The sequence below is a fragment of the Triturus cristatus genome, chromosome 1_1 (genome assembly GCF_964204655.1).
Source record: "Triturus cristatus chromosome 1_1, aTriCri1.1, whole genome shotgun sequence".
Taxonomy (NCBI): Eukaryota; Metazoa; Chordata; class Amphibia; order Caudata; family Salamandridae; genus Triturus; species Triturus cristatus.
In genome coordinates, this window is record NC_140579.1 from 730657622 (window position 1) to 730682464 (window position 24843).

The following is a 24843-nucleotide window of genomic DNA, read 5'->3' on the forward strand; positions in this document are numbered from 1 at the left end:
GAAACTGACAATCTACTATGTCTGCACCAACCCCTCAGTGGTCCTAGTGCACCCATGTCATTCTTCTTGCTAGACTCAGAATGGTAATTCTTCAGAAGCATGTGCCTTGCATAAGTTCAGAACAGATCAAAAATCAGGGGTGATGTGATTCACTGCCCATCCTAACGTCAATTCTGTATTTCTAACGGATGCAAGATGTACTATTGATGTGGAATGCTGATAATAAAGGACTGCTCGCTTACAGACGTTCGTGATAGCCATGCAAAGAATAGGTCTACTCATCAACCCCAGAAATTAATGCAGTCTGCTTGGAACGTCGACCAACTAAGCTAGGTTATATCCTTTGGAGGAGAGACCATGTTTAATTCAGAATTTCCGATCTCTGTACAAATGTTACTTAAAAATATCGTCTCATCTCCTTTCTTCCTCACTGGCCTCTTGTGTAGAAAATAGGAGACTGCATAGGGCACCTCTTCAAATGTGTTCCGTGTACTAGTGGAGAGTATAGTCCAAGCCTGAGAACCTGGGACTAAAATGTGCTACATCAGTCTCTTTCCCATTAAAATTAAATGACTTTGCATGATGAAAGGGCTTCTCTTCCACTAACCAACTAATTTGAAATGTTAGTGATAGATGCCTCCTTCCGATGACCCCAGTTGGAAGAGCTGCAGCTTCAGCTCTGTGATCCCAAATTCAGTTGTCTCACATAAACCTGTTGTAATTCGGGGCAGTTGAAATCTTATTAAACTCTTCTCGTCCTACATGAAATACATACGTGTTTAGATCCACGCAGCAACACCCACTGCTGTTCTAAGAAGGGAGGAAAGACATTAAATGTTTTTGAGGTGAGCTCGGCCATCTGGCATTGAATAAACGCCAGGAAACTCCGGCACAGCTGCCAGAAATACAGAAGGAACTAACGTTCACTCACTCTTAAGTAGAAACATCACATAATGTAATGCATGTGTAATGCTCTAATGTTCCGGATCTTCTGTTGCTAGGGCGAGGCCTAACTAAGTAACATTTTCGTGAAGGCAGAAACCTCGTAATACCAAGGCTTTGATTTCATGTACCAGAAGACCAGCGGAGTGCACTTTTAGTTAACTGGGTAGACATTTCTCTCACTCGTCCTCTAATAATTTAGTCGTCATGCTAAAGCTATGATGTTAAGCCCAGCCCTATACCCCCACACACACGATGGCTTTGCCAATGGCGGGTCACTTTTTTAGCCTATTGGCAACTACACAGGATAATGCATTCAGACCTGGGCTACTACCCAAGTGCATGCCGAGTCCCGTACCACAACCTAACTGCTGCACTTTACGTACTGGAGGTTTTTATTAGTCTGGCTTCTGTTTAAAACAAACCATGTCTTCTCAAAGCTTACAGGTTTTCTGTTAGAACCCAGGCACGAAACCACTTTCCAGCACTCTTCTGGGAAGGCTGCTTTCCAAGTGTGAATCATTTCTACATTCATAGTTAGTTATGCCACAGACCCAGATGTAATCTGTACACAGATCCGATACATAGCTAGAAAGGTAGCTCACTATTATCCGGTGTGCGCATCACAAGATGGAATCCTGGCAAGGGAAACTAAGCCTTTTATCCTTCTGAGTTTGATAACGTGAATGCTTTTAACTGGATACCAGGGACACCTACTATATACAGCCTTGAGAAATGAGGCATTGTGTTCTATAAAGTAATTGTACTCATTAACGACTTGCATATGGGCCCGCTGTCTGTTTTTAGCACGTGAAAATGTGTGCTTCAAAGACCATATTAAAAGAAACATGCACAAAAAATTCTTCAGCACATACTTTAAGTTTGTAATTGCATTTGGGTGCATTTTGTCTTTATTCATGGCTCATAGTCTCTTAAATCATTTTCAGACCGTGTGACGCATTGACTTGTACCTTTGTGAATTTACAATTGTGGATTGTTCTGATGCAGATGGACTATGCAGAAGATGCCACGGAGCGCCGCAGGGCCCTGGAAGTGGAGAAAGAAGACACGGAAGAGCTGAGGCAAAAATACAAGGTATTATACTCCATTCATCATTTTGATACTGGTTTTAGATTTCAGTGATGTTCCGATAAAGGGGATGAGGTTCGCTTGGGTACCAACAGTGAGAGATATTGGATCACACATGTGCCTGATGTGCTCTATGAAACAGAGGGTAGAGGACTCTAGTATTCACACATGATTAATAAGTGTCCTACTTTACAGATAGTTTTCAGTTATTCAGTTCCCTCTGTTACCTTATTTAATTACCTTCAACACCATTTTACCTAGAAAGAGCTATTTTCATGAAAAAAAGCTTTAATATCCTTTCATAGGGTAATGCAAATGTTCCTATTTTGTATAATGTTGGGATTTTATAGGTGAATGATTGATTATTAATAAATCTGCATCCCGAGGCACTTTTGACCCTTCCTCTCTCAATTGGCATCCTAAAAGCACCTGACGGTTTTACAGCTCATCTGTGATTCTTCCTTCAAGTCTGTCATCACCACTGCACAAGCATGAACACATTTATGACTATTTCTTTTACTTGGTTCTTTAAGTAATCGCTGATACATAGTTTTCTTAGGCATGGTGGTATTTTAGGTTTCCCAATGCCGTTCTGACCTTTGAGTGAAAATAAGTGTTGCCTATGCAGCTGTGCCTTTCTGCTCAGTCTGCCACTGCACGCTACCATTCCCCCAGTACCGCCCATGGTCTAGCTGGTCGACTTGTTCATTGCAACCTACCATTTTGACTGTGTGTGCTTTGGCAACACAGTAACCCGTCTTTGCACACTCGCTCTGCTGAATATGGGAACATTGGATGGCTGTTTGTTCATTCTCATTAAGAAACATGGTAGGAAAGCCAAAAACACTGCTGTGGCCTTTGGCGTGTGTGTGTGTGTAGAGGTCACCTGGTGGAGGGACTGAAGTGATTCAAAAGCATTTAAAGTATTTTAATACATTGCAATATTTATATATAGTGCTTCATTTCCCTTTTGTGGGCTGCCGAAGGGCATGTTTTGGATGGGTAACATGATATAGTGTGGGGGAGTGCGTGATTGGCAGAATATTGAATTAGTTCTGATCTTAATAGTGTCAAACCTTGTGTGCTGGTACCGTACAGATGTGCCATTCAGGGTATGGGCTCTACTGGTGCATCATATTTTATTTCTATTCATATTTCACTTTCCATAACTCTTGTGAGGCCTAAAAGATTTCCTCGACTAAGTGCCATCATGTATGAGTTCTTAGTGGCCCTGACCAGGTCATGGAAGGACTTTGATTTTTATTAGCTTAAGGGTGTATATCAAGTGTTTGAATTGTGTTGCCTGTATACTGGTCCGTGTATGAAATTAAACTGGGAGTAGCGGGCACTGGAAGCAAGACTCCCAACAGTATGTAGTTTTGTTGCAGAGTGTAAGCAATAGGCGCCTTTGGGCATACCTGTACCTAGTATTTGTTGTTGCCACATGATATGGTTATATTGATGATGGTGCCTGTGTAATCCTTTATTATGAACACCTTATTATGCTTCGTACTCTTATGGGAAAGAACTAGGAGCCCTCCTGTAGTGTTCTAGTGTGTACTGTGATACTCTGGGCTTAATCCACCAGGGCCTTGGCATAAAAGATCTTGGAGCATTTTGATCCTTTTGACACAGTAATATGTAGCCTTCTGGATGTTGAGTTGTGATTTGGGACAAGCCAAGTTTTTATTTCTTTTCTGAAAGCTATATATTCTTGGGTAGGATGTTGCATAGTTTTCAATTTTAATTCTGAAAAGGACCTTCACCTAGTCTGCTGCTACTGTTAATAGTGCGGATTATTAGGGGTGCCTATTTAAGGTTTCTCTGTTAGGTGTAAAGTTTGAATGTGGACTAGATAAAAATCGATGTACTGCTTTGAGTTGCATTGTGACCATTGCCAATCACTTTGAAGGATATCGTTCTTGCAGTAAAGGTAGCAAGTGCATGGGGGATGTTCGTACTTATTCTGTATTACGACAACATTTATGAATCTTTGATTAGGCACCCTGTAAGCCTCCTGTAGATGCTATGGACTAGATGTGACCGGGCTATTGTGTTTATAGTGTTTCTCTCGGGTAGAACTGAGGGAAAATGACCTTGATGTGTGCGTTGCTGCCTAAAACGGAACATGTGGGCCATTGGCTCATTCAAATAAAGTTGCTTCTCTCCATCGTGATGTTGGGCTGCACATGAAATGGGTGCCCTGCTTGATGGACCGAATTTGAAGAAATGCCACACCGAGTACTGCTTATGCCCATTTTCACCATCCCAAATAAGTTTCCTCTGTATGCTTTATAGATGTAGAGGTATCCTTTATTTTTGCGTTGAGTGACATTATCTAGCAATGACTGCTTAGGCGTTCTCTTGCTATATAGAGAAGTGACTGCCATTGGTACCCATGAACTTATGTATCAAATTAGCTACTGCACCTTGGCGTTGTGATAAACCACCTTTCATGTTAAACCCTGTTCATGGATTTGGAAGAAAATGTTTCAGAGTCCTTAAGGTTATTCTGAAATATTTGCTCTTACGTTTTTTCTGTATTCTGTTCTTTTTCTTTTTTGGTGCTTTAGGAATATGTCGACAAAGAGAAGGCTATTGCCAAAGCCCTGGAAGAACTGCGCGCAAACTTCTATTGTGAACTATGTGACAAGCAGTACCAAAAGCACCAAGAATTTGACAACCACATCAACTCCTACGACCATGCACACAAACAAGTGAGATAACAATGATGTGATCCTGTACCAGATCTCTTTATTGCCAATGTCAGGTGTTACATTGTTATAGTAGATGGCAGAGATTTGCGAGTACCCTAATGTGTTGGGTGAATAACTAGTGATTTAGGCCTATTTTACCACTTTTTCAGAGGCACTTCCTGTTTTTATCGTTTTACTTCTAAGTTTTTTTGTGGGAATTTCTTTTGACATCCCCTGAAACACTGTCAAAATAAGCCCTTGATATAAAATACAAGAGAAAGCTTAATCCAGTAACACATTCGATCTCATCAGTGATGCACAGATATGGATATACTGTTTAATTGGCATGCCTAGTAATCTTTTTCATCAAATCTTAACCCTTGTGACTATCCATGTCAAAGAAGCCCTCCTTATAGATGATGAACTGGTACCTAAAACTTTCCCTGTGACCTGTGGAGCAGAATAAGCATTTGTACTTAGCTCTTAGAAGGCTTCAATCTCAGGATAGCCTAGTTCAGTGTCTACATCAGAAAAACACTACCACATTTGATGTTCTATGCTCCCACCACAGGAGGCGGTTAGGCATGACCAGTTTTATTTTCATATACTGGGCGCACATATCCTTGCATCAGGGAAACCTCCCAACAGCCCCTCAAGAAGACCAAAAATGCAGAGGCAGCACAACATTTAAGCTATTTTGATTGCCCTACCCTCTTATACCTACAATAAGAATACTTTCAAGAATGTCACCCAATTGATTACATAATACGTTTTCAAAAGCTTCTCCAGCGAGAGTATCCGCAAAGCTAGCAATCTTTCGTGATAGGCCAAATCAGACTTTCATGTCATATTCAGGACTTACAGCACAAAGCCCCATCAAGACTACTGCTGCAATTGTTCCCCAAGCTGTTGTGCCTTTATTTGTAGATATAGATCTCCAAGTGTTAAACTTGTATTTGAAGGTAGCTTTACTGATTACCCCTTAATTCTGTAGTGAAATTCAGTCATCCCCTCATCTTAGCTGCGACCTGTAACACATAGGCAGGTGATAACATTCCTAAATTTCAGTTTTTACACCACCTTCAGGTACTGAGTTTTAGCCAATTGGTGGATGGCCCCATACATGTTCAGGGCCGCAGACTGGATTGAATTTTTCATTCTGAGCGCCTTTATTCTCAGAATATCTACTTTGTTCAGTCAGATCATGTTCTCCTATCTTGCCCCTTTTAATGATACGTATGAAGCATTTACATGATGTAAAAGCCCGAGAAAGATCTATGGGAGAGATATATGGAGCTCGCTGAAGCGGCAGTTGAGCCTTGAGTGTTGGAGGTTTTAAAAGCCCACTTACCATCCGGGATAGATTACATGGCTAAATGCATCCTTGCAGGGGAGATGGGACTATTTAGCCTACTTAATGATTTAATTGCCGATTCCCCCAGGACCACCAGCCCCCGCCAAAATAGACAATAATACCCCCATCTTAAACCAGCTTAAAAAATTATGACAAATATGGGTCTAATTGGACAAAGGAGAGGTTTTACTTTAAATTGACTTGATAGCAGGACATTGAATCTGCAAAGAAACAGTATGTTGGTGGCATGGTAGCTGTAGATACACATGCTTTGCATACTCCTACCATCTAGTGTGGACATCAGACATGTATAACTTTTTTTTTTCTTCAAAGAACTCTTTCAAGTCACGAGGCAGTGACTCCTATAACTGGTAATGTGAATGGGCATTGGCTCCATTATTAGATTGTTTTCTTCTGCCGTCTGGGTCGGACATGCATCGCCGGGGCTCTGAGTACATACCGTTTGTGGATTGTGTCCGGCCCTCTTAAGTCTTCCGCTCTCGTTATTTAGAGGCAATCTTCCCTTTGGAGCCTGTGCCACCTGGCTTCATCCTTGAGAATGAGCAGAGCGTGATGGAAAGGACGCCCTTTCATTACTGTCCAGTGCCACTCCGAGTACTTGTGGACAGATCAACACTCCGTCTGGAACTTCTACTTGTCGCCGGAGCACGATAAGGCAACCTTTTTCGCCTGACGTGCCTTCCGTTCCAAGAACAACATCCAGTATAGTCGGCTTGCTCGATGAACCGCGGAACAGCAGCCAGACGAGGATACCCCGACATCTACTGGTAGGACGTCAAAGGGGAGGAAGATGTCGCCTCTTCCTGAACAAGCAACTTCCTTCACCCCAGAGCCAGATTCACCTTTGAATTCCGAGACAGCAGATTCGCATCGCACACCAGGCCCGTGTCAGAAGACTTTGACAGTTATTACAGCTCCTCACAGCTCTCACCATCAAGTCACCTACCGCTTCTCCTAGGGGTCGGTCGTTGAGCCCACGATTGCGGACTAGAAGCCTGAATCCCTCACTGAATTGCTCCCATGGCTGGCACTGCTGTAAGTCTTCAGAGCCAACAAGGACTCCGTCCCCGGCGCCGAGCCTGCCGCATTAGACCCAGCCTCTCATTGCGTTGACAGCTCCCTCAATGCCCCCTGGGTCCTCCGCACTAGCACTGATGGGCTATGGAGCGGTGTCAAAACCTGCTGTGTAGCAGAAACACCGTTCGACACCCAGCCGACTATCCAGGACAGACTCTGAGGATAAGGAACTGCAGATACTACAACATCTCCAGAAGGAGTTGGACACTTGGCAAAAGAGATTGTTTATCACCTCCACAATGGGAGTATTACAGCGAAACCAGCACCAAGGGTGCAGGAGACTTATTGTAAGAGGAAGCTTACCTTCAAGGAACAGCTTGCTTTGGAGCCTCCACCATCTCCTAAATTGAAGAAGCATCAAGATAGAAGTACCAGTCCTCTGCTCTCCTCTCGCCCTTCTGTGCCTCCTCCTCCTCCACCACATGGGCCACCTTCTCCGAAGAATTCACCATACTCCTCCCACAGGAAGGGAAGTCCTCAACGCCTTATGGACCCTTATGATGCCCCATCTGATCGGAGGCCCGAGATGATACCTGGGGCGATTATTATGTGGTTCCCCCAGGAACACTGACCCAGATTTATATCCAGCCAAGCCCTCCCCTACAGAGGACCCCACTTTACATTAGGCCATCCATAGGGCGGCTACTTTCCACAAGGTAGATCTCCACACAAGAATCTTTCCACCACTCTATTCATTTCAATCCCTTCCCTTACTTGCACGAATGTTAAAAACTGCCCAGACACTTTTAAAGACCAAGTGAAGGCTAGGGTGTTTACTCACAGGCTGGATAAGAAATAGAAGCCAACCCTTCGGACCCACCCTACATAAGAGGCCAGCTCCCACCAGATTTGTTAGTTTTGCATACCGCATGCAAACAGGTTAACACACGGGGCCAGGGATCTCACAGCCAGATAAGGAGAATTAGATCATCGAAGTGGCGGTGAAGAGGGTGGCCGCTCAATCTGCCACTGTAGGACGGTGGGTTTCTGTTGCAGTAACCCACCCACTGGTGCAGAACAAAGTGAAGGATCGACATGGCACACATCCCTGTGTGCCATGCCAACAACCCACTGCCATGGCATAGGTCAGTCACCCCTCTACCTAGGTGCACTATACCAGTGGTGAGGATACAGGTGCATGAGCGTTGTACCCCTAACGCTGGGTTTCTGTTGCAGTAACCCACCCACTGGTGCAGAACAAAGTGAAGGGTCGACATGGCACACATCCCTGTGTGCCATGCCAACAACCCACTGCCATGGCATAGGTCAGTCACCCCTTTACCTGGATGCACTATACCTGTGGTGAGGTTACAGGTGCATGAGCGCTGTACCCCTACAGTGTCTAGACTAATTCTTAGACATTGTAAGTGCAGTGCTCTCTATTTGGGTGCCCCCCAGTCCACTCTCCACAAACTCCAAGTGATCCAAAACTGTGCGGCGCGTCTACTGCTTCAGATCCCTCGTAGACACTCCGCTAGGCCTGCTTTGAGACATCTCCACTGGCTGCCCATACAAGCCAGGATTCACTTTAAGGCCCTATGTCTGGCTCACAAGGCTCTATGGAAATCAGGACCCCCCATACTTCAATCTTTGATCACTCCCTATCATCCTGCCAGAACCCTCCGCTCCAGCTCTGCCTTTCTTGCTACCTCCAAAAAGGTCCAAAGATCTAGATGGGGTGGGCGATCATTCTCTTTAAATGCTTCCAACCTCTGGAACACCCTTCCTTCTGTGCTCCGGGGTGAACCCGACCTGCTGACATTCCGGAAACTACTTAAAACGCATTTTTTCCTCTCAGCATAATAGTACAAACCCCTCGCATTACAGTTCTCGGCTCCGCAAAGCGCTAGGAGGCCTCAGGGTAGCTATGCGCTATACAAATGCGACTTAATTCATTCATTCAGTAATGCCATTAAGAGTATATGGCACCGGGAGTTTGTCATTATAAACTCCACAGCACCATAAGGCCTTTACTGAAAACTGGGAAGTTTGGTATCAAACTTCTCAGCACATTAAATCCACACTGATGCCAGTGTGGGATTTAATGAAAAATGCACTTCGAGGGCATGTTAGAGAGTCCGCCTGGAAAACGACCAGCCTCTGGTGGGTACCCTAATTGGTACACACCAGCCTGCCACCACGAGACATGTTTTTGGACTCCTGGGGTGGGAGCTTTCGCTTCCTGAGCCCAGACATAAGCCTTTCATGGGCGTAGGTGGTCACACCTCCCCCTGCCAGGAAGAGCCATCGGTGGCAGGGGAGCTTCAAAGGCCATGCCGCTTTTGTAACGCGACACCCAGCCTCACCTGCTACCAGGAGCAGGTCTCCACCCCTTTTCGGCTGAATGACAGGCGGGAAAAATTAGCACCGCCCAGAAGGTGTGCACACCTCTGCCAATCCCACCCCTCAGTTTGGGGAGGCGAGGTGAAGTCCACACTTCAGTGCCAGCCATCTTGCAGATGACAGGCACTCTCCAATCCGGATTAGGGATTGTGCCCACTCCCCCACGTGGGGTGGGCACACCAAGGGTGAAGTCACCCTAAGAGCAGTAGCCCATTGGCTACTGACCTTGAGACCCCTAAAATGCCCCCTAAATACAGTATTTAGGGGACAGCCCTGAACCAAGAAGACAGATGCCGTGGAGGAGCAGGAACCGATCTCCATTTCAGAACACGGCACCGACCAAGATGAAGACATCCTGTATGGACAACGTACTGTGAGTACAGACCCTCCCTCATCCCAAGATTCACTTCGACACAAAAAGAAGGCTCCGGTCCAACCTACACCTTCGGGCCCTGGTCGGCACAAAGACCACGCTTCTGACGTCCTGCCTTCTGTCTCGGCACCGACTCCTACAAAAAAGCATTCTGGCTCCAAAAAGCCTCACTCCAAATCGAGCTCCGAGCCGAAAACCTTCGGTGTCGAAACAAAAGTCTGGCTCCGACCCACACCATTCGGCACCAAAGCACACTTCTGATCCAAAGACATCAACGCCAAAGACTTAATCATCGAAACATTCAGCGACAAAACAGTCAGATGTGCCAAAATCACCAAAAAAAGCACACTTCCTACTCTCCGATCGACCAACCGGACCCGAAACAGAAGGTATTGTACATTCATCCAAAGACTGGACACGTCACCACCAAAGTGACTTTAAAAAGAAAGACTGATACAGAAGAGGAATATCGCATTCCTTTGAAGAAGAGAAGTGTTGGAACTAACCATTCCCCTCCTCTTCCTCCCGCTCTTCCATCACCTCCTTCCCCTCATTTTCAACCAATTTCACCTGAGCATTTAACACCACATACATCTGACAACTAGGAGGATGGGGATGAAGATTATCAGCCAGTATCTACAGACCCATTGGACGACTACAACACTAATTCGCCCACAGCAATGATCCCGACTTGTACCCTACAAAGACCTCTCCACCGGATGACCGTGTAAGCTACATTGAATTTCTGGGTAGAGCTGCCAACTACCATGGGGTGCAGCTGCACAAAGAATCCCTAGAAGAAGATTTTCTCTTTGAAACCCTTAGCAGCACACACAAGTCATCTCACACACTACCCATGCTCAAAGGAATGATCAGGCATGTAGATGTAGGATACAATTACCATTGGGCTCCCTGGTTGTGGAAAAGAGCCAACTCCCAAACTACAGGAGATGCTCCACCCCGGGATAAAGAATCCAAGCCTATTGATGCTTCAGGGAAAAGTGTCCTCTCAGGTAACAAACTTCTGGCGCATCTCTAACACTCAGGCATTGCTAACACGATACGACTGCGCACTGGGATGAGATGGAGCGATTGATCCAATTTCTGCCCCAAGAAAATAGTTCTAAAGCGCAAGACCTGGTGGGTGAGGGACAACTTATTGCAAACAATGCAATTAGGTGCACCGTAGATGCTGCAGACACTGCTGCTATAGCTGTAAACCGCAGCGTCCTTTTAAGGAGACACACCTGGGCCCGCATATTTGGGTTCAAACCTGAGGGTCAAACCTTCATATTAAACACACCCTTTGATAAGGAACACCTCTTTGGCCCAGTGGTAGATTCTTCACTGGAAAAAATGCAGAAAGACACTGAAGTGGCCAAATTCATGGGAGCCCTTCAGTCAATTCAAGCCTGTGGTTCCTTTCGGCACTTTTTCTACTGCGGAAGCTCTAAAAATACTTCCTCGGAGACCACCTCCACCTACAAGGGCAGTAACCAACCCTCTGCCTCTAAGGGTTACTTCAGAGGGGGTTACAGAGGGAACAGCAGCAGGGGTAGAGGTTTAAACACACGCACCTTCCCCTCCAATACAAAACAGTGACTTGCCTACACTTCCCTCCGACCACTCAACACCTGTCGGGGGAAGACTGTCAGATTTCCTACCAATCTGGCAGTCCATAACAGACAAGTGGGTACTACAAATTATCCGTTCTGGTTACTGCCTGGAGTTTACCAACACTCCTCCAAACATTCCTCAAGTCACACAAACTTTCACCAGATCTACACCTCCTCAAACAAGAGGTACAGTCTCTCCTATAGAGCCCGTACCACCACAACATCACTGGTCGGGCGTGTACTCTTTTTACTTCCTAATACCCAAAGAAGATGGTTCTCTAAGACCAATATTAGATCCCGGAGAACTCAATCTTTACCTACAGTCAGGTAATTTCCACATGGTAACACTTCAACAAGTACTACCTGTTCTGCAGAAAGGTGACTTTCTGACTACTCTAGACTTGAAAGACGCCGATTTCCTTATTCCAATCCACCCCGCTCATCGCAAATTCCTCAGGTTTGTGTTAGCGGGTCAACACTTCCAGTTCAAGGTACTCCCGTTCGGAGTCACCACTGCCCCCAGAGTCTTCACAAAGTGTCTGGTGGTAGTAGCTGCTCACCTGAGAAGATAAAGCATTCATGTCTTCCCATACTTGGACGACTGGCTCATCAAAGCCAGCATGTACCAGCAATGTCTGCAGCGCACTTTCAGAACAATTCAGTTACTACATCAACTAAGGTTCAGTCAATGTGGTAAATCACATCTCCAACCAGCCAATACTCAGGACTACTTAGGAGCACCTCTAAATACTCAAAAAGCTCTGGTGTTTCCCAGCGTTGTCAGAATTCGCAATATTCAGGCTTTAGTTCTCCAGTTTCAACCCAATCATCTGCTTCCAGCTCAGGTTAATATGCAACTGCTGGGAATGATGGCATCTTGCATCATGATAGTCTCCAATGCCAGACTGCACATGCGTCCACTTCAAGAATGCTTAGCCAGTCAGTGGAACCAGTCACACGGTCTATTAACCGATCTGGTGTTGGTAAGCGGCCGTACTCCTTTTTAGGTCTCGCGCCTAGCGTTGCAGGCTCCCTCGCCCCCGCTCCTGTGGTGCGCGCCACTGGTTTAAATCGCGATGTTCACCTTGTTTACAAAGCGAGAACACGCTCCCAAAAGTCGCTTTAGCAATGGGGGCGGGGCGAGGTGGTTTGCTTACGAAATGTGTAATCTGTGTTTTCTTCTGAAATGTCTGCGTTTTGAAAAGGTTAGAGGTTACCTGAATAATGATGATTTATTTTTTTTAAATTATGATGGATTCCTTTGGTGGGTTGGGGGTGCGCTCCCACCACGGATGTCTTTAGTCAATGCTGGTAACACGATAATGAATGCAGCTCCTGTTTCACGCCCCCGTCTGCTTCCTCGTGCACATGCTGGGGTGGGGGCAGGGGATACCTACAGCAGACTCTTCCCCACTCTTGACCTATTGTCACTTGACGGGCTCCCACGTGTCGTTGGCACCCATCTGCTTTTTTACATAGTACGGTTTTCCTTCAGTGACTCCGAGCCGCCCCTCTGTCCTGGCTTCACTTTTTCGAGCTTGTGTGAACCTCTACTTAAGAATCGCTGTTTCACCACAGGCTGTGGTAGAGTTTTCAGGGCGGGGTTGCAGAAATCAATACTGTCTTTTCCAAAGCGAGGTGATAGGCCGCAGAACCATCTATGGCACCAATACTACAAATCCCAGAATACATCAGGATAATTGAAAGCCCAGTTCTAGAACAACATATTTCCCCCGGCATGTAGCAACTGGTTGCTCAACTAAATGTCGTTTGTTGCCCCCCTCATCTATAGGCTGGTGTCGGAGTGTCCACATCTTAAAAGACAAAGAAGAAACAAATGGCTTCTTGTGAGGTTGAACCTGAAATGATGCCTCTTTGTAAATGGGTTATGTTGTACTAAAGTGGAATAATGCCGGGGTTTCGTGCTGTACAGTCGGTGGAGGTTTGGTTGAACTGTTGTAGTATGGCACAGAACAATAATGGGGTTAATTTGAGCTGGTGCTGTCTCTTCTAACTTCTTTGAGGCCCAGCACAGCGGCATCTTGGATTATAGCTCCCATGGCTGGGTTGGTTTAGCTATTGGCAGGGCCATTGGAGTTGTGTGATTGTGCGGCGCAGCAATTTTTGCATAACTATTGATTTGCCACATTTGCTGCGTAATCCATCATCTGCCCATAATCTGCAGTTTCAAAAAAAGTTTCTAGCTCAAACCGGTCAAAAGTTACAAAAAATGCAGGGACACAGCTGGGCATCTTTCTGTTGCTTATTTCTATACGTGGGTTTTAAACTGTTAGTAATGGGGTGCAGCCATCGCCCATGCAAGTTTTAAACAAGCATTTGCAATGCAATAGGTCTCGCATTATTAAAGTTTGAGCTATTGGCATTGCTAATAATAATTCAACACCAAAAGCTCAAATATTCAGTAATGCGAGACCTATTGCATTGCAAATGCTTGTAATTGTCAGGTGCAGTTCAGGCCCGCTCCACAAAAGGCATGTCCTCTCTAAAGGAAAAATGCAATGCTGCATCCTGGTCTACCCTTCCCGCAATCATGCCCCATTATCACTTACAGGTGGGGGTTTACTCAGATAACTTTGCAACTCATGTTGTGAGTGCCGTCAACTCATGAATTCAGTTATTGTTTTCCTAATTTTCATTAGTAAACCCAGTCATTCAGAGATGGTTGTAGTAGATATTAATGTCTACTCCCTGGGACAACTGAAATTAGCTTGGGTATAGCTAAAGTTGTTGGGACGGTGGCTAGAAGACTGACAAGGAGGTAACAACCCATTTACTTACTGATAACCTTCATTACACAGAGTCTAGGTTTTTGGATAAACTACCTATACATACCATGCATGGTAAAGGCATGTGTGATAAAAGCATATGCTTGGTAAGGGTATGCGTGGTAAAGACTTTGTGGTAAAGGATATTTCCCGTAACTGGGTCAATAGTCTACGTTGTTCCCTCATCAGCAGCAACGTATGTTGTCTAGTGAGCCTTGGTCACTGGAATTACACTTGAGCAAATCAGATGTGGTCTGTTTAGGAATGTTGAACCCGTGAAGTCCTGATTTAAGGGAGCCATGTGGTGAGCGCAGTTATAACAAGAAGCCCTCAAAGTCTAGCTAACCATATATTCTATGCGAAGTTTAAGTGCAAGTAGAAGCAGAAAGTAGAACGGCTTTTAACTGCTTGGCCCACTAAGGCAGATCAAGAGTGGAGCAAAATACTTATTACAGAGTGGGAGGGCTAAAGGAAGGGAACCAGGCCACACAAGGGGGCTGTTCACCCTAACTGAGATGGGACCGCCCTCCATATGTGCAGCAGCCCAGTGGGAAAGATAGGGATGCGCCCGCCACACTGGCAGACGCATCCCGCATTTCTGACATAGCGGCGGGTGGTGCTTTCAGCAGCACCCACCGAAATGGCAAAAAGGCATGTTGTGCATTTGCATGCACAACGTGACAGGCACCATGCGGTGCCTGCCATGTTGTGCATGCACATGCAGGGGGGTACCATAGGTATCCCCCATGTGCACACACCACCCCTCCCCCCAATACCCTGGGGGCCTACAGCGGGCCCCCACATGCAGTTACCGCATACCTTTCCATGGCGGCAACGCCACCATGGAAAGGAATTTCACTGCATGTATTGTAATATGGATGACGGTGTCTTGCAGACACTGCCACCATATGCAGCCCTTTTTCCGCCTGGTCGACTGGCGGAAAACCTGCAGACAGTCTTTCCGGAAATATAGCGCAGATCACCACCGCCATGCGGGCTGTGGCGATCCGCCCTACTTCCTAATCGGCCCCCAAGTCTTTGGTACATTGCAGAATGCACACAGGATGGCTGACTGAATTGCAATCGGAGGAATACATTGTTTTCCAGTGAAACGGTTATATGAGGTGTACACTTATACTAGCACTTTAAAGTGAACTGGCAACAGGAAAAGATTGGCAATTAATCTCATCTCACATTTCTCTGGGGGAAGAGCTTTTGGAGACCGGGTTTTGATGGTCTGCGCTGGTGCCACAGTCACACACTCCTGCTTCCTGGGGTAGCGTTTATTGCAACATGGGCAGTGGGAACATAAGTAGAAACTGAAAGAGTGAAGGCACACAGACAGAGGCAAGGGGAAGAGTAGAAGGAAAAAGAGAGACTGGAGAAAAAAATAAATGAGCCAGGAAATGGATGGATGGAAAGAGGAGGAAGGAAACAGGGATGGTTTGAACATTGTTGGCAGGGCTGCTTTTGGCTCCCAATCCAGCACTAACAGGAAGACACACAATCAGCCAAACTCATCCTATTGCCTTTGGATGTGAAAGTCAATCCCCATGATACAGGTACAATTGTGGTGGCAAAGACCTATGGCATTCAGTTAATCTGTGACAAGCACTTTGTCCACAAGTGAACGCCATTGATATACTAGGCTTTCTGCTTGAGCACTCTGCACATGCCCATGGGGTGAAGCACTCATTACAGTCGTATGTGAAATGATACTCATGAAGATCTGGAATAGGCTACCTAGGACCAAAGGAGTGGTGGAATCAATGATGCTCATCTTGAGAAATGAAAGGTACTCAATAGGAAACCTTTTTTAGAAAGAGGTTTAAGTTAATGTTTCTATACTAAACTTTCAACAGCAATCCAGTCATCGTGCTCTTTGGAATATAATTAATATAAAAGAACACCAATAGAGTATTGGCCTTCAACTGTGTGATTGGCGTCCACAGCTGCCTATGACGGTGTCCAATAGATGGCAGGCCAGGTCAAAAGCCCAGAACTCTGACCACTCCCACTCCACAGACCTTTAATTGAAATTGGTGGACTTGATGCATGGCAACAGCGCGGTCACCACCTTCTCCATCATCTTGCTACTGTCGCTGCCGGCTTTGAGCACTTCCTCATGGTTGACATGTGCCTTGCTCTTGTCCATCACAGCCTGGTTGGTAATGAGGGAAATGCCAAGCACCCGTAGGCCACAGTGTCACGCAACGACGACCTCTTGAGCAGTGCTCATTCCTGAGAAAAAAAAGAGGTGGAATGAAGTGTCATACAGACCAGTCAGCAGGTCTCAATACCTTAGTTATCAGGGGAGTTCCACAACTATTCATCCTCTCACAACCCCACAAAGAAGCACTTAGGAACCATAAGCAGCCAGCTATAATTCAAGGCAAAGCATAGGTGGTGTCACTCTGGTTAAATTTGAATAGCATTAAGATGTCATTCATAGCAAAGAGGTGCATGGCAGCATTCGGCAGTGGTTTATTGTGCAGTTTATTGAAAGTCCCCAAGTATTCAACTGTTTCTTTCTTCATGTTTCCTTTTTTCTTAACTGGCTATTTTATTGCTATTTCTTTTTTTCATGGGACCTTTTTTACATTTCTGATACGCGCCAGGTGTTTTTTTCCCTGCAGACTAACTAATGGTGAAGACCATATCAGTCTAGTCTCTGCCAAAAAGCAGAACCAGGACTGCAACTCCAGAGACAAACTAGAGTTCTCATTAGTTCAAAATGTGCGATTAACAAGAAAAAGATTGCACACTTAATGTCCTTGTGTTCTGGATCTCTTATTCCAATATGGAGGATGCCTACCGACCAGGTGGTGGCTAATAAATTACTGTAGCAATCTGAGCAGCAGGTCGCTTGGAGGCCAGCAGTAGGTGTATGCCAGTTGCTATTCAATTTGGGAATTGTGGTAAGCATGGCAAAAAAAGCAACAGGTAGTTGTGATCTGATGGCGTTACTTACCTTCGGTAACACTCTGTTCGAGGCATATGAGCTGCAGATTACACACTTGTGCGTAGATCGCCATCTGGTGTTGGGCCCGGATGTTTGCAGTTTGTTTTTCCTCATGGAAAGTCTTTGGAAGTCACGAGTTTGGTGACTCCTCCCTTGGATCGTATTACGCATGGGCTTCGGCTCCATCCTCAGATTGGTTTTTTTCCGCCATCGGGCTCGGATGTAATCTTCGAGCTCTGGTTCCGTACAGCTTCTAGTTCGACGATCGACGTGCAGTCCTCACCCCAATTCGCGGTATTGTTTCGAATGCGATCTCCCCACTCGACGCAACTTCTCATCGGCACAGACCTTCGGTTCCAGTCGGCCTACCCAAGCTCCGGTCCTGGCTAATGGAAAGGACTCCATTTAAAAAGTGCCCTCGATGTGGGTCCAAATTCCCCCACCCCGATCTCCACGAGGTATGCAATCTCTGCCTCTCCCCTGAACACTAGGCTTGAGACTGTCCGGCGTGCAAGTCCATCCGGTCCAAAAAGACTATTCGAGACCGAAGAGCCAGAAGAACCATGGCACACTCCTCGACAACGATTCCGGACGACATCTTTGGAGAAGGCGTCGACCCTCCAGGACAGCCTCACACCGACGAGGGACTAGTCAGCGCCTCCGAAGCCGACAACTCAGATGTGGAGGACATCACTCCGGCACAGAGGGTCGTGAGTACAACCCCCCCCCCCCCCCCCCCCCCTCCCCCACACACACCCTCGCCGGCACCGAAAAAGGCTTCGGTCACGGCTTCGCCTCCGGGCCTAAGCAAGACAAGAGACACTGCTTCACACACCGCACCTTCGGGCCCAGTAAAGAAGCCAAGTAAGCCTTCCGGCGGCTTGGGCTCGAGCCAGCCCACCGTCGGTGCCGGTAAACACTCTTCGGCACCGAAAAAGAAACCGGCCTCCATCTCGACACCGAGCCCCGCACCGAAACACTCTGGGTCGAAGCCCAGCTCTTAAGCACCGACACCGCCTTCGGTACCGACCAAAGCACAAAAGGCCACCAACACTTCGAAGCCGAAATCCATCTCTGCGCCTACCAAACAGGAATTTCCTAAGCATGGTTCCAAACAGCGAACCGGCACAGAAAAACATAAAAAACCAACAGCCCCGACGCCTTCGACGCCGACGGACCAACCAGCCTCACCAGAACTTTTTACACCGGATCCCTTACAAAAAACTTTAACCAAGGATCCCAAAACTGGACATTTAATGCGCTCTATCAAAAAGAGACAATTGGAGAAACCGGCTCCACCTGCAAAGAGGAAGGACTCTGCTACCTCCCCTTTCAGACTACCTTCCCCACCTCCTCCACCGCCTCCACCTCCCTCTCCACCCCCACCTCATTGTTCCCCAACTCCATCTCCGGATGATGATGATCAGGGGGATCCATATGACATAGGGGATGCACCCCAAGATCTACCTACAGGGGACCCCACCCCCCACAGGATCCCCAGACCCATGGGACGATTATAATGTTCGAGGCATGTGGGCTGCTGAATTCATATCTGTGCATAGATCGCCGCTTAGTGTTGGGTCCAGATGATTGCATATTGTTGTCCTGGAAGAGTCTTCGAAGTATCACGAGATAGGTGGCTCCTCCCCTGGACTAGAGTGCGCATGGGCATCCCCTCCATCCTTAGATTGTTTTTTTCCGCCATTGGGTTCGGATGTCCTAATCTTAGCTCTTTGAGTATTTAGGAAAAACTTTATTTATATTAGGCCAAAAGGCCTTTAAACTCGTCGGTATTGTTTTCGTTCGGCGCCAAGTACTTTTGTCGAGTTAGTTCTCAAGAAGAGCATCGAAGTTAGCCGTTTGCCCTTCGACACCAGAGGCCCGATCGAGATCGACGATGGAATCAAATAGTCCAAAGAAATCGAATTACCCCTTTAAGCGTTGCCCTCTTTGCAACGCTAAGTATGCTCGCTTCGACGTACACCCAGTGTGCAACAAGTGCTTCTCTCCAACACACGACGAAGCCACCTGTATGGCGTGTTCCAGGTTCCGATCGAAGAAAACTCTTCGCATTCGTCGAGCAGCTCGGCTCGAGGCGCAGAAAGCGACGCTAAACCCGGACAACATCTTCGGGACCGAAGATGAAGAGGTCGTGGACCTTGAAGTTCAGGAGGGAATATCGGATCCGGCTTCGGAGCGTGAATCCGACTATGATGCCGAAGACGAGCGTCTAGTAGATGAAGAGGAAGATGATGTCGTCGACAAGGTAGGAGACGACGAAGAGGCCCTTGGGGCCAAGGAAGATGGCTCGGAAGATGAGCTAGGCCCAAATGTCGGTACAGGGCCCGAAGAGGCACTCGATAAGGCTCAGGTCGAGGGATCGCCACACGGCCTTACCCAAGATCTTTCCTCTCGTTCTACAGCCCCGCCTAAAGGCCCGGCTCCGAACTGTCCTAAAGAGCCATCGGTATCGAAAGCGCCATCATTTGATCAAGATAAATCGAAACTGAAGGCACAGGCACCGAAATCAAAACCGAAAGAGAAAATGTCTCTAATCGGCAACAAGGCCTCAAAGCCGTCGGAGCTGAAGACACAAAAGACGGCACATAAGACCAAGATCAAGGTGGTCGACCTGATAAAATGGGCGCTGAGGATCGTCGATACAGAAAGAGGGCGAGCCTCAAGAGCCGACCCCTCCCAGTCCCCGTGTCGAGAAACCGACGTCTGGTACGGGGCTCCATGCCACTACAAAGAAGGTCTTAAAGAAGACGGTGTCGGAGTCGTTATTGCGCATCCAAGACAGGGCTTCGCTGCTCAGCACGAAAACAGCCCCGCAGCCGAAAACGGGCAGCACGGTTCAGACCGCGTCGACGCACATCAAGTTCGGATTACCACCGGCGTTTCGACCGAAGATGTTCTACGCAAAGAAGGGTCCCGGACCGAAGAAAGGTATCGACACGAAGAAAACTGTTGAAGCGCCAAAAAGGGTTTCAATGGGACAGACAGCTGTTGAAGTACCTCAAGAAGATGAGGAGCCGAGGCAGGTTATCTATGCAGGGACTGGTCAACTTTCAATACATAAAAGAAAGATAGTGCCAGAGAAATCTATGGAGCCATACAAAATTCCATTGAAGAAAAAAAGAACCACATCACCTGCCTTTGGATACGGTGGTTTCCAATGCTCGGAAGAGGGCCAACTCACAGACAACGGGTGCTGCTCCTCCCCCTGACAAGGAGTCTAAGGTCTTGGAAACATCAGGAAAGAGAGTTGCTGCACAGGCAGCTAACATATGGAGAATTGCCAACACTCAGGCACTTCTGGCTCGGTACGACAGGGCGCATTATGATACCCTGGAGACACTGCTACAGCACCTCCCAGATCAGTTCAAGGAAGGGGCAGAGTCGCTCATTACAGAAGGGAAGCTCATAAGCAACGCTTCCATTAAGTGCGCTCTTGACGCAGCTGACACTGCAGCTAGGGCTATTAACACCAGCGTCATGTTAAGAAGGCATGCTTGGTTGAGAATCTCAGGATTCAAACCAGAGATACAGACAACTATACTCAATCAACCTGTCAACCCTCACTCCCTCTTTGGCCCCGAAGTTGACACCACCCTAGAAAAAATCAAAAAAGATACAGAGACTGCAAAGTCAATGGGGGCTCTGCAATCACAGCAGTTTAGGAGTGGGTCCTTTCGTCGCTCTACCAACAGAGGACCATCTAGAGGCCAGAACTCCCAACAGTCTCATTACAATAAACAAGGTACACAGACCACCTATAATAAGAATAACAGAGGTGGATACCGTGGAAACAATGTCAAGGGCAGGGGCCGAGGATACAACCGCTCCAGGTCCTCCGCCACCAACAAACAGTGACGCCTTGTCACTGCCCCCCGACCACATAACACCTGTCGGGGGGAGACTCCAACGGTTCCTGCCGGTCTGGGAATCCATCACTACAGACAGGTGGGTGAGAGAAATTGTCCAGTACGGTTATTGTCTGGAGCTAAAATCCACTCCACCAAACATACCACCACGACACCGTCTTATGTCCGCAGAGCACTTGCACTTATTGCACCAGGAAGCGCTCCGTATGCTCCACAAAGGAGCCATAGAACTCGTGCCTGTACAAGACCAAGGATCAGGGGTGTACTCGCTGTATTTTCTGATCCCCAAAAAGGACGGGTCTCTCAGACCCATACTGGATCTAAGACCTCTGAACCCGTTACATTCTATCAGAGCATTTTCACATGCTCACCCTGCAGCAGGTGCTGCCGTTGCTCAGTCAGGGAGACTTTCTCGCAACACTAGATCTCAAAGATGCGTATTTCCATATACCTATACACCCATCACACAGAGTATCTCAGGTTCACTATTCAAGATCAACATTACCCGTTCAAAGTCCTCCCTTTCGGAGTAACAACGGCACCAAGGGTGTTCACCAAGTGCCTGGCAACAGTGGCGGCACACTTAAGGAAACAGCACATACATGTCTTTCCCTATCTGGACGACTGGCTTATCCAGGCAAAGTCAGCCCAGAGGTGTGCCTGCACATATCCCACACCGTTCACCTTCTTCACAGCCTGGGATTGTCACTGAATTATCCAAAGTCCCACCTTCAACCCGCCCACGTACGGCAGTACCTAGGCGCGACCATAGACACTCTGGCAACCACGGCACAGCCAAATTCCAGGAGGATCAACAGCATGCAGTTGCTAATAAAAAAGTTCAGACCTCAACACTCACTACCGGCACGAGTGTTTATGCAGTTGATAGGCATGATGGCTTCCTGCATCTTCATAGTCCCGCACGCAAGATTACATATGCGCCCGCTTCAGGAGTGCTTAGCACGTCCGTGGAATCAGGCTCAAGGACAGTTGAAAGACCTAGTGTTGGTCAGCGGTCGGGCATACAACTCTCTGCATTGGTGGAATCCACAAAACCTTGCCAAGGGCCGACCGTTCCAAGAGCCTGTACCACAAATAGTACTGACGGCGGACGCGCCTCTCCAGGGATGGGGAGCTCATGTACTCAATTACACAGTGCAGGGACTATGGACAACACAGCAGAGGGGGATGCACATCAACCTACTGGAACTGATGGCAATCTTCCTAGCAATGAAGGCATTCAAAGTACACTTGTGCAACAAAGTCGTGTTGATCCGGACGGACAACATGACTGCCATGTACTACATACAGAAGCAGGGAGGAACACACTGTCCACAGTTCTCATCTGGCTCAGAGCATGTGCAAGTGGGCCATTCAGAGAAACATCTTCCTCATGGCGGAACACCTCCCGGGCAAGGACAACCAAATGGCGGATCTGCTCAGCAGACACAGCCACCAGATGCACGAATGGGAGATGCATCCATCAGTACTCCAACTGTACGTCCAGCAGTGGGGTCATCCAGAGATAGACCTATTCGCCACAAGGGAAAACGCAAAATGCCAAAGCTTTGCCGCCAGGTTCCCACATCCACAGTCGCAGGGCAATGCGATATGGATGAACTGGTCAGGCAGATTTGCGTACGCTTTTCCCCCAGCACCATTAATACCGCTAGTGGCACGCAAACTAAGGCAACACTCGATGACGCTCATCCTGGTTGCTCCAACGTGGGCACGCCAGCCGTGGTACACCACGTTTCTAGAACTCTCCGTGGTACCGCATCAAAGACTGCGGCTAACACCCAGGCTTTTAACGCAGAGCCATGGCGAAATTCAGCACCCAGATCCGCAACAGCTAAACCTGGCGATCTGGCTCCTGAGATCTTAGAATTTGGCTACCTAAACTTGCCTCCAGAATGTATGGATATCATCAAGGAGGCAAGGAGACCCACGACCAGAGCATGCTATGCGGCTAAGTGGAAAAGATTTGTCATTTATTGTAAAAATGACATCAATCCGCTGGATGCCTCAACTCAGAACATTATCTGTTATCTATTACACTTATACAGATGCAATCTAGCATACAATTCCATCCGTATACATTTAACCGCACTGGCAGCTTACCTTCAGAACAGGCAGCACCTCTCACTCTTCAAAGTGCCTGCCATCAAAGCCTTCTTGGAGGGACTCAAACGAGCGATTCCTCCTTCACACCCACCTTCACCAGTCTGGAACCTAAATGTGGTCCTCACCAGACTCATGGGAACACCTTTTGAACCTCTACACTCCTGTGAAATTCAATTTCTAACCTGGAAAGTAGCTTTCCTAGTAGCCATTACTTCACTAAGAAGAGTTAGTGAACTCCAGGCACTAACCATTCAAGAGCCATTTATACAGGCTCATGCAAACAGGGTCGTTCTACGCACCAACCCTACATTCATGCCCAAGGTGATATCGCAGTTCCATATGAACCAATCTATAGAACTACCGGTGTTTTATCCTAATCCTGAGAATGTAGCAGAGAGAATGCTCCACACACTTGATGTCAAGAGAGCTCTCGTGTACTATATTAACAGAACACAGACGTTCAGGAAGACGAAACAACTGTTTGTTGCCTTTTCTCCACAGCACAAAGGCAACCCCATTTCCAAAGCAGGAATAGCTAGGTGGATCGTTAAGTGTATACAGATTTGCTATGAAAAAGCTAAGCGCACACTAACGATTCTTCCAAGAGCCCACTCCACACGAAAGTTAGGGGCCTCCATGGCTTTCCTAGGGAATATTCCTTTACAGGAGATGTGTAGAGCAGCCACATGGTCCACTATACATACATTTACAAAACACTACTGTGTAGATGTACACTCAAGACAGCAGGCAGCTGTAGGACAGGCTGTTCTCAAAACTCTTTTTCAGACTGCTGCAGCTGGCACGGGCAGCCGCCGCTAAATGGAGGGACTGCTATATAATCTATGCACAGATATGAATTCAGCAGCCTACATGCATCGAACAGAATATGCTACTTACCAGTATGCATCTGTTCTTGGCATGTAGGGCTGCTGACATTCATATCGCCCACCCTCCTCCCCGGCTCCTGTAGCAGCTGTAGCATTCAGTAATTACTAGTTAGCATGGTCATCATTCACTTTACTACACTCCATTTATGCCACAATGGCGAAAAACAATCTAAGGATGGAGGGGATGCCCATGCGCACTGTAGTCCAGGGGAGGAGCCACCTATCTCGTGATACTTCGAAGACTCTTCCAGGACAACAATATGCAATCATCCGGACCCAACACTAGGCGGCGATCTATGCACAGATATGAATGTCAGCAGCCCTACATGCCAAGAACAGATGCATACTGGTAAGTAGCATATTCGATCCCTGATGTCCCCAACGTCCCACAGGACGATCTTTACCCTTCCAGACCTTCTCCACCAGAAGACTCATTGGGGTTCAACCACCTATTGCAAAGGGCGGCACACTATCACGGGGTAGATCTACACACCGACCCCGTGGAGGAGGATTTCCTCCTCGATAAATTCGACACCACACATAGGACCACCTCCATATTGCCTATGCTCAAAGGAGTTATAAAGCATGCGCCAGAGGTCTTTAAGGACCCAGTCAGAGTCAGGGTCATTAACCCGCGCATCGAGAAGAAATATAAATCTGCCCCCACAGATCCGTCCTACATTAGA

At 47.2% G+C, this 24843-nt stretch overlaps 1 protein-coding gene across 9 annotated transcripts in view; it reads left to right on the forward strand.

The window, feature by feature from the left end:
• Positions 1–24843, forward strand: part of GPATCH8 (G-patch domain containing 8) — an 826162-nt gene that overhangs the window by 654462 nt on the left and 146857 nt on the right. For all 9 annotated transcript variants that reach the window (XM_085648525.1, XM_085648516.1, XM_085648544.1 and 6 more), the window contains 2 exons: positions 1951–2037; positions 4605–4748. In XM_085648525.1, the coding sequence (XP_085504651.1) occupies positions 1951–2037; positions 4605–4748 (231 nt within the window). The remainder of the gene's footprint in view (positions 1–1950; positions 2038–4604; positions 4749–24843) is intronic.